This window comes from Olea europaea, chromosome 18, assembly GCF_002742605.1.
Source record: "Olea europaea var. sylvestris chromosome 18, O_europaea_v1, whole genome shotgun sequence".
In the NCBI taxonomy this organism is placed as follows: Eukaryota; Viridiplantae; Streptophyta; class Magnoliopsida; order Lamiales; family Oleaceae; genus Olea; species Olea europaea.
The window spans coordinates 5653363-5665779 of record NC_036254.1 but is presented as its reverse complement, the minus strand read 5'-3'; the positions used below and the strand labels follow the sequence as shown (position 1 = coordinate 5665779).

At 33.6% G+C, this 12417-nt stretch overlaps 2 protein-coding genes across 3 annotated transcripts in view; one reads left to right on the top strand and one right to left on the bottom strand.

Annotated features, from left to right (window-relative positions):
- The window catches only part of LOC111367282 (RWD domain-containing protein 1), a 10116-nt gene extending 4647 nt beyond the window's left edge, over positions 1-5469 (bottom strand). Inside the window, exons 1-8 of one of the 2 annotated variants that reach the window (XM_022988065.1) lie at positions 5320-5463; positions 4248-4411; positions 2923-2988; positions 2750-2817; positions 2415-2448; positions 2236-2305; positions 1505-1562; positions 953-1081 (exon numbers count right to left, since the gene is read on the bottom strand). In XM_022988065.1, coding sequence (XP_022843833.1) covers positions 953-1081; positions 1505-1562; positions 2236-2305; positions 2415-2448; positions 2750-2817; positions 2923-2988; positions 4248-4269 — 447 coding nt within the window. In that variant the 5' untranslated portion in view covers positions 4270-4411; positions 5320-5463. Of the gene's footprint in view, positions 1-952; positions 1082-1504; positions 1563-2235; positions 2306-2414; positions 2449-2749; positions 2818-2922; positions 2989-4247; positions 4412-5319 lie in introns of both variants that reach the window. The other variant, XM_022988066.1, reaches the window with a different exon arrangement.
- Positions 5470-7948: 2479 nt separating this feature from the next.
- LOC111367281 (60S ribosomal protein L28-2-like) lies at positions 7949-10348 on the top strand. Its single transcript, XM_022988062.1, has 4 exons — positions 7949-8080; positions 8179-8348; positions 8965-9125; positions 9966-10348. Exons 2-4 carry the CDS (start codon positions 8201-8203, stop codon positions 10083-10085), a joined length of 429 nt encoding a protein of 142 aa, XP_022843830.1. The 5' UTR covers positions 7949-8080; positions 8179-8200; the 3' UTR covers positions 10086-10348.
- The last annotated feature ends 2069 nt before the right edge of the window (positions 10349-12417 follow it).

Genomic DNA, 12417 nt, shown 5'->3' with positions numbered 1-12417 from the left:
GGCTCTGATACCAAATTTGATGCAGCACCAAAAGGATGATTAATAGAAATAGAAGAAAGATTCAGAAAGAATGGGGAATTAAGGGAGGGGATAAAAGAAGAATTCAATAGAAGAAGGGGAGGGATGCGCCATAAGCCACCAAAATAATTATTCATTCATCATCAACTGTCTCAAATAAGAAACAAAACAGAAATAAATAGCAGAACACAAACCCTAAAGAGAAGGACTTGGGCCAAACTCACTAAACAAGTCCAATAACGAAAACATAAACAATAGTCCAAATAAAATATAACTAATGGTCCAAATAGAAAATAAATAATAAATGGATGTCCGCATCAGTATGCCTCTAAAATAATCACTTGTGGGTGTGACTTAGTCTAACATCTATATAATATTGTTTCAAGAGTAGAGAGATTTCTAAAAATGAATATTCGTTTAAAATAAAATAAGATAGCTGATAAGCATATCATAGAAACATATTAGTGAGGTCAACCTCTGGCAGGTTAGACAAGGACAGTAATCAGCCCGGCATTGAACAGGAACTAACAATTTGCATTCATTCCACACTAGAAAGAAAATCTGAAGGTTTAGTGGACAGGGAAGATAAAATATAGCATGGATGTCCAAAGTTCTCCTCACCATTTAAGTTAATTACCTACCTGATGCAAGCTTGTTATAGGTTGTTGCACATTATATAAGACATAGAAGCATCTATATTAGAAGCCAAGGAAAACGGACATTATTTGTGACAAGGAAAGGATAGTTTTAAATATTTAAACCATCATTAACATCACCAAAATCTCTTGAACATGTAGTAAAATATTTTGTTAACAGAACTGAGGGGATCATAAAACTGAATTGATGTAATGTATTTCTGTTAACTTCCAGAAAAGGGAACATATGACTTTTGGTCATAAGAACATGTATGTTAAAGCATGACAAATAACCATACATCATCTTTCTCTGCTGAATCTTCTTCAGCATTCTCAGTGCCATCATCCTGAGCAAACTTTTCTGAGAGCCAATCCTTAGCCGATGTGACCAATGTGTAAACCATGGCCATACCAAGATTTTCAGATGCCTGCGAAATATGAGTATTGAGAAACAAAGTGAGGCGCACGACTGCTTTATGATACAAGATCATGAACATAGAACACATGGCCATTAATAAGAATGTAAGATCAGATTCTTTCTAGCGCATCCACATATTATGTCACCACCAGTCTATCACAAATATTGAAGTATATACTTTCAGTTAGATTCTGAAGAAATCAAGGGCCTTCCATCTCTAGTTATATATTCAGATAAACACGTTCCTTAAACCACCTATTTCTAGTTTCTTTCCACTCCATATATTGTTAATACTGGTACACAGGAACAATTTATTAACATGATTATAGAACTCCCGACTAAATTTGTTTAATTCAGTGATACATATTCTATAAACTGTAGAATCTGAAATAGACATGCCCAACGAAGTATTGCCACTAGGTTGAAAATTTACCTCTTGTTCAAGCTTTTCCTTGAGACCTTTAAGATCTCCCGTTTGGATTCCTTTTAAACTGAAAATAGAGAAGGACGAAGGCTTCAATCATATCGAATTTCTGACAGTTTTATAAAATACGGTAATATCTTTTAAAGAACAGGAAAGCAGGTAGCCAAAAGTTTCCAAATAGTTGAGGATTCAGGGTTTTAATTTACCTAACTCAGGCAGCAATCATGGGATAGCAGTTGAGATTTCCTGTTTAGACCTAATAGGATCCTATCATGATAGTTTGACTAACTGAAGTAATACCAGGCAATTTTGCGGTTAGGGACACGATATATGAAGTGCATTGCACATGCTAAGAAATATTAAACCTATTAGATGGAACTTCAAAGGTCATATATATATATATATATATATATATATATATATATATAGCAGCAATTTTATGGTTTCGGACATAAATGGGGAAGAACTTTAGAATTTGCACTTAAATCAGAATAATAAGCAAAATAGGTAAATCTTTGGAAACATACTATAATAAAAATGTGATTTAAGGAAGTTTTAGATCAAAATCAAATGCTCAAAGTATAAAGTACAATCCGAGCTGCAATGCCATTCAGAAAAAAATAATAAAGTCAACAATATAATGTGTGCGTGTTTGGGTTTGCTTATGAGGAGCTTTTAAGAACTCCAAACATGGTCCAAGTACAGTTAATCTGCTACATGAAAAATATACAACCACCAACCTTTTCACTGTAAGAAGTGGGGGTTCATCAGGATATTTTTCAGTGTGAGAGAAAATCAAGGCTAGCTGAACTGCAATGAGATTTTGGCAACGTTTATTAATTTAATGGAAATAGGCATCACGTGTTATGGACACTTACAAACAGAGATCCAAACAATTATGTATACTGATTAAGAAAACCTGAAGGATTTGTTGATTCATCTGCTTCTTCATCCTGTTGGGAAGAAACAAAAATGTTCAAAGAAAAGGAGGGGCAATGAGTTACATGTTGAAGTAAAAGTCAAAATATAATTGATCTTTACTGCAAGATATGATATTCCTCTTCATTTAGTGAAATCACAGAGACTCATCATGCCAAGTACCAGAATATTTTGGAGTAATTTGTTTTCCATCGATTCATTGAAAGTTCTTTCTTTTTCTTCTCGTCATTGGTGTCCACTATGAGACATACATATAAATTCAAATTCTAATATTACGTGACAAAGCACTCTCTAAAGGGAATCTGAGAATGTTACCTGAGGAGACAATGTAATCTGAAAGCAACGGTTCGAAGTGCTTAGTCCACTTTCACTAGAGTGAATTTCTGGTATAATAAACCCACTAGAATTGATTAACATTAGGACTGAGGTATATTAACAAAAGCTTATAAAGCAACTTAAGAGGACTGAAGATAGTCAATCACACAAACCTTTAAATTCGTCCATAAGAATGGCTTCCAGTGCTTCAATTTCCATCTCCTGCTCCTGCTTATAGTCTGTCTCAAAGTTTTTAGGAAAAAGGATAAGTATGATTACATTCAGACATCAGCTTAACAATTCGTATGAAGATGATTTAATCATAACAGTCAATTAATCATCCAAAATGGATTCCAATTCCCAAACCAGCAGTCAAAAGAAAATATAGATAACATTATGAGTTAATATCTTACAAAATTGACAAATCCCAAAATTTAAAAAATAAAATAAATCGGTTAAATCTATTGCTTCTGAACCATCATCTTCGCACTATTGTTACATGGAAATATGAAGACTGGAGATAAAGATTACTAGAAGATTTTGGATAGCTGAGCTCACAAGATAGCTGAGCTCACAAGATCAATGGCTGAGGAAGTAAGCAAAAAAGGGAGGAAAATGAGAGTAAAGTTGTTGAAGCTGTTACAACGGCGGTAGTTAGTTACAGCTGTTAGTTAGTTAAAGAATGTATAGATGGATATGAAGTTCAGCTATAAAAGGAGCTGTAATTCCATTCTTGTAAGCAGTCAAGTTTCAGGAAATAAATCTCAGATTTTTCTCTCAAATTGCATTTCTTTTCAGTTCCTCTAATAAAATATTTCTTTGTATCATTGGTAACAGAGCTGGATCCTTGGCCCTGTGAAGAGTAAGTCTCCATGGCAGACAACAAAAGCTCACAGGAACTGAAGAAATTGGAAGAAAATATCAAGAACATGATTAAGTCCATGATTCCAAAAAGTACCCAAAAGACAGAAAGAGTCATTGAAGAAGACTGAAGGATGCATATCTGAACTGACGAATTTCATCAGAAGTTTGCAAATCCGCCATTTACAGAATTCTGCCAACAATGTACCTTGCATTAACCCTCCTTTTGTCAATTCCAGTTCCCAAAGACAACAACCATTCCCAATTCCACCTAACTCAAACCCCAATGCCCAATTACAACCTAACAGAGCTGGTCCTAGTAATTCCAACTATGGGATGCATACCAGGTACTCGAGGGTAGAATTTCCTACTGGGGTGGCTTTACAAGAACGAACAGTTCTTTGAATTGTATGATAATCCTCCAATTATGAAGGTCCAGGTTGCATCTATGATCTATCCATTTAGAATGGAAAGCACTCCAATGGCACCAGCTGGATGTGAAGAACAGGTTGACAAGGGATCCTCATCATGGGAGGAATATGTCAAAGCCTTAAACATCATATTTGGGGCCAATGTGTATGATGATTTAATGGCAGACTTAATGAACTTGAAGCAAAAGGGAACATTGCAGAATTACCTGGAAGACTTTGATGTTGCATTCGTAGGGTTACACTTAATGAAGATTACTCAATTAGCTGCTATATCGATGGATTGAACCCTGAGCTTCAAGGACTGGTAAGAATTTTTTATCCTCAAAGTCTGCAGCATGCATATTCTATTGCTAGACTTCAAGATTTGAATCTGTAAAACTCGATGGAATTTTACAAACATAATGTCAAACCTCCTCCATACCCACAAAGAAACCCAAATGTACCAAATGCTAACACATTTATCAAACTGGCAATGCCCAGCCTACTTACTATACACTTGAACCAAATAATCACTTCCAGCAAAATCAGCCTTTATTAAATTACCTGAACCAGTTAAAAAGGCATTAAAACCAACTATGAACTCAACAATAAAATTGAGTGATGCAGGATTAGATGAAAAGGGAAGCAAAGAATTGTGTTTCTGGTGTGATGAAAAGTTTGTCCCTGGTCACAAATGTCCGAAACAGTTAACACACAGGGATTTTATGATGACCTGGTTCTCAGAATTCCTCGTGCCACTCTTGAGGAAAAGAGTCCTTAATGGGAGGGACTATGTTATATGGAAAACAGAAGACTGGAAATAGAAGATTACAGGAAGATTTTGGATAGCTGAGCTCGCAAGATCAATGGCTGAGGAAGTAAGCAAAAAGGGAAGGAAAAAAGAGTCAAGCTGTTAGTTACATCACTAAGTTAGTTAAAGAATGTATAGTTGGATAGGATGTTAAGCTATAAAAGTAACCGTAATTCCATTCTTGTAAGCAGTCAATTTTCAGGAAATAAATCTCAGATTTTTCCATCTCAAATTGCATTTCTTTTGAGTTCCTGTCCTCCAAGAGACATATTTCTTTGTATCGACTATTTTTATCGATTTGAATTCAAACTTGCATCATAATCGCATATAAATACAGAGATAAGAAAAAATCTTGAACAATCCAGCCATTACACTGAGCATCCAGAAACCAATGAACTAACCCATTACGGAGGATAGCTATAGCTGAAAAGATTCATTTTTCTACACAGAAACTGAAAAATATAAAAATTTGAATAAAATAAAAATACCAGTCATGGCTGCTTAAATACGCCTGTGATTTTTCTTCTCTTCTTTAAGATGAAAGTGGACGACGAAAACCTAAAGCGCTCAGAGGAAAGACCTGCTGCAGCACCTTGAGTTCCAGTGTACTCAATCGCACGAGAATTGAAATGCTACTTAGGATCACAAATCAACGTAAATTAAAATCAATCAGAGCCGTCCATAGATATTCCTCTCAGGGTCGGAATTTGTTTGGATCTTTTTTAAATTGTCTAAGCCCTATTAATCAAAATTAATTTTTGATCACATATTTATAAAATTCATAATTGTTATCAATTTTTTAATATTATATTCCATCAATTTTTTTAAATTTTAATTTTTAACTAAATAATTTAATCTTTTAAATTTGAAATGTTTCATATATATGAAATTTGCCTTAAATATTAGGCGCCTTATTGGTTTATCTAAAGTTGATGAGATGTGTAATTGAACATTTGATAATAATTGTCAATTAAAAATGAGTTTGAATAAGGTAAATTTTATAAAATGAGAGTCAGAACGTGATTAAATTATTTCTTGTTCCTCTTCAATGGTTTTGTTATGACAATCTCGTTTTTGGAATTGGATTTGGATTTTTTGGGTGCCCACACATTTGCTATCGTAAATTTAAAGACCATCGAAGAAAGCTTTGAAGTTTAAAGCTTGAAGATCAAGGAAATTCTTGTAGATCCAGGAAGGAGGTTGATAGCTTGTGGCAATTTGGTCCATGATTTGGAATATAAAGGAATGATCACGCTCCTAATCCTTTTATGCAATCAATTGATATTGAAATTTAATTAATTTAGGAGATCCTGCAAACATTTTTTTTTTTTTTTAATTTTCATACTCTTGAACTTATTTTTCTAACACTTTTCTAGTAGCACGTTGATTATCGACTAATATCTAGAATGTTTGTGGACGATCAGTCAATGCAAAAAAATCGTAGACATCTAACTTCTCATAGAACATGTAATCCCAAAAATTAGTGTTATGGGACTACCTTGTGTCCAACATATCTTTAGATCTGAATTTTGACCGCGATAGCAATAATTCCTAAAATTTGAGGAGTTTTTCATCCCAAGGCTCCGACCTGTTCGTATAGGGAAAATGTTAAAGTTTAGGGTTTCAAATCAAATTGCGGTTTTCAAAATGTACAAATTGTGTGCCCGAATTTGAGGCTTTTGATTAGCCTTCAATTGGTTAAAAAGTGTTTTTCGACCCAAGAAATTTTGCACTTTAAAATCACGATTTAGTGAAGTAACCTTTGAATAGGAGAATTTAACATCCACTACATGTCACGTGTGAATATTTTTTGCCAAGTACGTATTTCTGTAAAGGCTAACGAACAAACCTATAATGAGTGATGGATGAAGAATATTTTTCAAAAATATGATCTTGAGTAACATTTTGAAATTCATTGAGATGCCCGAGGCAATACCTAAAGTATAAACAATTAATACCACGAAAACAAGGGCTCATTCTCTAATTTTCGTTTAGATAGAAATCCTCTATAAAATAATGCTCACACATTTTATTGTCATGAGAACTACATTAATTCTATTGTATCACAAGCAGCTGTGGAAAAGTCTAGATGGGAGAGCACTGTCATCGAGTTGAGTTCTTAATTAGACAAAAAAAAAAAAAAAAATTATTCAATCGGATCTAAAAATAATTTCTTGATATTATGTTTCATTCAGAAGGGTTTCCTCCTTAGTTTTTGTTTGGAACTAATTTCTTAAATTGTTTATTAATTCGAAAGTACTTTTAGAATAAATTACATCAGACCAATTTCTTTTTAAAATTCTTTTAATTAAAAGAAACACTTTTACAAAATTAGTTAAACAAATTCAAAAATAGCCCTTGAATTTTAAAAGCTTTTTTTGGGTTCTTAAAGTCAAAGTTATGTCAAACTGGCCTTAAAAGTCATTTGTTAGCTTTTCGAAATTATTGTTAAATAGTATTGGCACGTTAGTTTGTTTCGAGGAAGCTAGTGATGAATCAATATTAAGAATTAGAAACATAGTAAAAGTTTTCATTGTTTGTTTTGAGAGGTAGAAGTGTAATTCGGGTTGAGCCAAGTCATGTCTTAGGTGGGTTGTTTATTACCTGGGATTTTTCTATTATTTTTTTTTATTTTTAAAATCAATGTAATTTACATCTTTACATCGGGAGCATGTCAAAAATACATTTTAAAATAGTGATTTGATGGAAAATGTGTGGTTAAAATTTTTTTTAAATTTAGATGTAATATTATTTTATTGAAGAATGCGTGATTAAAAAATAATAAATAGAAAATTATATTTTGAAAAATGAGGACCATACAAGGGGCAAATGTATTGACCAAATACAGTATTAAAGAAGAAAATGTCTATTTTTTATTCTATTGTCAAATATCATGTATTAAATATGTTTTAAGAGGTAGACTGGCAAAGTAATATTGCTTAGAGCTGTGTTATTTGCACAGGACCCTGTGCATAGGGTGTGCACAGGGTGGGCATCTCACACCCTGTGCAAGGAGAAATATCCTATTACTTAAGCAATTACGTTAGAATCAACAGTGATAAAATCAGAGAGTTATTTTGGCTGGTACTTCGGGGAGTCACAAACGTAATTTACGGAAAACTTCAAGGGCCATTTCGTCAACCAGCATTAAATCTCCCTAGGGTTTTATAACAGCAGCATATATAAGGCCATTGCTTCTACTCAAAACTCTTTCAATAAGCCGCGGAAGTAAAACCCTTGAATATTCCGGTACCTGGAAATCTTAAATCGCTGAAATTTGTGTATATACGAATGCGCATGTGATTTATGTATTTAACGTGTTCAATTTTTGATAATTTTGAGTGCAGGGGATTAAGGAGTTCAGTGAAAATGGCAACTGTTCCAGGACAGCTGATATGGGAGATCGTGAAGAAGAACAATTCGTTTTTGGTGAAGGAGTTTGGGAATGGAACTGCCGGAGTTGTGTTCAGTAAGGAGCCCAACAATCTCTACAATCTCCACTCCTACAAGCATTCTGGTCAGTATTACACCAGGATTCTGAATATGAATTTAGGGCTGGGATTAAAATTGTTGGCTGAAATATTGGTGAAACGAGTCGTTTTGTGAATAATTTGGGCTATGTTTGTTAAAATCTGTTCTGTACCATTATTGAGAAATTTTTGTGATGGCAATTCAGCTGTACTATAATAGTTGTGAAGGCTATTTGGGATGTAATTTTCTTGGTTGCTTAGAATATGCAAGTGAAGGAAGTATTCTTTTGTTTAAATCATGGGGAAATTGATATGCATACTTAGCATGAAGCTTCATTTATTCCCCTTTAAGAAGATGATTTTACAATCTAAATATTGTTTAGTTGCTTAGAAAACATTGAATCCTAGCTTTTTTTATTGACATTTTTCTAGTTATCATTCTGCTAAGGTTTTGTTTTCTTGTCTAGAACAATGGTTGATAATGGAAAGTATGGACTCTGTAATAATTGTGCTGTTTTGTTTAACTTGTATACCAATTAAGCCCAGTTTCTTCATTATATAAACAAACTGCATTTTCTTTTATGTGGGTTTTTTATTTTGCACGTCTGTATGAATTTTCCTATGATTGCGTGTAAAAGTGATCCTTTTGTGAATTATATATAGGGTTGGCAAACAAGAAAACAGTGACAATTCAACCTGGCAAGGATCAGTCGGTGCTGCTTGCAACAACAAAGACCAAGAAACAGAACAAGCCTGCCACTGTGCTTAACAAGTCTGTCATGAAGAAAGAGTTTAGCCGTATGGCAAAGGCTGTTTCAAATCAGGTATCTAGTCCTTGCTGTTGTTTATTTGTAATCCTCACTCGCTCCTATATTCTGTCGTGACTTCTATAATAATACTTGAAAACTAAAATCTTTGGCAAGTTGATCACTTCCTGAATGAGTTACCTGGTGTCTTCACTATTTAATTATGTTCAACTTCTAGGTTAATGGTGCTTTATGAATACGGTATGTTCACAGGCCTGATAAATTGATGCTAAAGAAACATAATGCGATCCAATAAGTTGAAATCAACTTTGTCGGGTTGTGGTATCAAGATGTTATTTACATATCTGAGACTTTATTACCGATGATTTTACTAGGTTTTGTGCAATATATTAAGTTATCTCTTCTAATTTTATTAAGCCCTATTTTTTAGAACAGTATTAGTCTTTGCATAGCAGCATTTTTTTAAAGAGTTTGACCTTTTCTGCATCCTAATAAATTTAATTGCAATACAAGTTTGACAACCAGGAAAAATTGTTATTTCCGTTGTGCAATAGTATTGTATTTAGCTCTCTCTTTTTCCCTTTCTATATGGTACTCTCTGAAGAGGTGGTCAATCGCTTTACTCTTTCCACATTCCTTCTTCCAAATAGTGGATGATCATCAAAACGAATTGTGAATTTTCTTATTTGGAGTTTCAGTAAAAATTCTGGCTACAGGGCTATGACCTCAGATCAGCTACTTTTTCGCTCCAACAGCGCGGTAGATTTGATGTTATTACATTAGCATTTGTTTGAGACTTGGGAGTTATTACAATGTGAATTTGTTCTTAAGTATTGTGGATAACAAGAACACTAGTTAACCTTTTCATTCGGGTAAATTCACCATTCTTGAGTGCAGGTGGCAGATAACTATTACAGGCCAGATCTGAAGAAGGCAGCTCTTGCAAGATTGAGTGTTGTGCACAGGAGCCTTAAAGTTGCCAAGTCTGGTCCGAAGAAGAAGAACAGGCAGGCTTGAGGTCCCTGGTATCAAGTGAAGTAGCAGATAAATTGCTTTGATGCTATAGTACTGAAGTTTTAGAGGGTTTTATTTTTCGTGAACTTATCTTTAGTTGGCTCTAATCTTATCCTTGTTTTGGACCCAAATCGACATACTACAATTTGTTTTTCTTTCACATCTAGTGTATGGCTGACATCTTTCATACTTGCTTTTACGTTGGATGTGAGATTCTTCATTTGACGATAAAAAATTTTATTATACACTTAAATTTGCACTTGAAATACTTGTTTCCTCCCTTGTGTAACTAGACTTGACGTGCTTCATTCGTGATATGATATTCATCAACCCCGTTGTGCCTGCTTGAACCCGCATGCTGTGGTAATCTTTGAGTTCTGCATAAAACAGAGAATTCTCTGCCGTCGTTCTTCACAGGAGTCGGTTTTATGATGTTACAAATTCCTTGCGCGATGGCTAATCTTTTGACTCAGTCCATTTTTCTGTCTACCCATTTCTTTGTAGCTTGCTACATTTCCTCTTGCACCCAACTCCAACATAGACGGGAGTACAAAACATCAAAGGTCCCTAGTCCTATTGGGAAAAATTCATTCGCTGCTCTTGATGAAAGCTATTTTCGATTCCTAATTTTCTATTACATAAATTGCATACCTCCTGCCATGTTATCCAAGATTTAATTGAAAATTTGCAGCAAAAATTAGTTTTTAAAGCACCAAAAGTCTTTCGGTCGGTACTTGCTTAATAACCCCTTTACTTGATGGAAATAAACATTGAATTTTTAATTTTTAAGGGAGAAAATTTGCGGGGATTTTGTTTACGGGTATTGACTTTTCTCAATAATCATATGAAAAGTTATCCGGTCCTTGTTTGAGTCACATTATTTTTATGAGAATGTATTTTCTAATAGTGTATTAATGAAAAATGTGAGAGTAAAAAATAAGAATTTTTTTTGAATTTGCATGAAATATTATTTTATTGAATAATGTGTGGTTGAAATGATGTCAAATCTCTGTTTAAAAATGTATTTTTTTTAAAAGAATATAGGTCAAACAGAGTGCTAGACAATTAATATATTGATCATGTGGGTCACACGGTTTACATTCTCCCATTTGGTCTACATGTTCGACAGTTAACTTTAAAGTAGGAACTTAATATAGTCATATGTTGAAGCCATCAATAATCTACGCAAATAGAAATTTGCAATACTTAAATTATGATGATCATGTTTTAACAATCAAATATTTCTTTCCATCAATTACAAGTACAATTACCTCTAAAGAATACTTTATTTTGTGAATGAACTTCCTATAAGCCATTCAAAATCCAAACTTTAATAATAATAATGAGTATTCATTACAAACTTTAACTGAACTAATAACATTGTCTCAAATATAGAATCAATAATCTTAAAACCAAATATCAGAGTATCATAATGAGCATGCAAGTCCTACATTCTCAACATGAGCATTATGAAATTTAGCCAGCAATAGGATTTACAATCATGAGATCTGTCTTAATATGTCCAATGGTCACTTTATTTTTCTTTATATGATCTCCGACAATAAGATACTTTATGTCAATATGTTTGCTTCGATTTTCACTTCTGTTATTTCATGAAAAGAAAATTGCAGTCAAATTATCGCAATAAACATTTAAATGTTTTTCTATATTATCGACAACTCTTAAACCTTAGATAAAATTTCTTAACCATAATGTTTGTGTTGTAGCTTCATATCAACCAACGAATTATGCTTCCATGGTAGACGATGCATTGTGTTTTACTCGCTACTTTTTCAAGATACAGCTCCTCCAACTAGAAGAAAAGTAGACTTCCTTGTGTCTACACATCCAGCAAAATCTGAATCCGAATTCGTATATAAATTGTCGGAATGCTTATATGCTAGTCAGTAATTTTTATTTCCTTGTAGATACCTCAACACTTTTCTAGCATCTTTACAATGTTCTGTACCTAGATTATTTTGATATCTACCTGGTACCTCAACTGCAAATGTAATGTCAAGTCTAGTAGAGACTTTTGCATACATCAAACTGTCAACAACGGAAGCATAGGATATAGAAGCCATGTGCTCTCTTTCCAACTCATTATATGCACACTAATTCCGACTGAATTTATCACCTTTAACAATAGGTGCTACACTTGATTCACAATCTTTCATTCTGAATTTTTTCAAAACTTTTTCAATGTATGCCTTCTGAGACAATCCTAATGACCTTTTGGATTTGTCTCTGTGAATCTCTATGGCAACGATATATGAGTTCCGCCCATATCCTTCATTTTAAAGTTTTGGTTAAGAAAATGTTTTATGTCACGTAG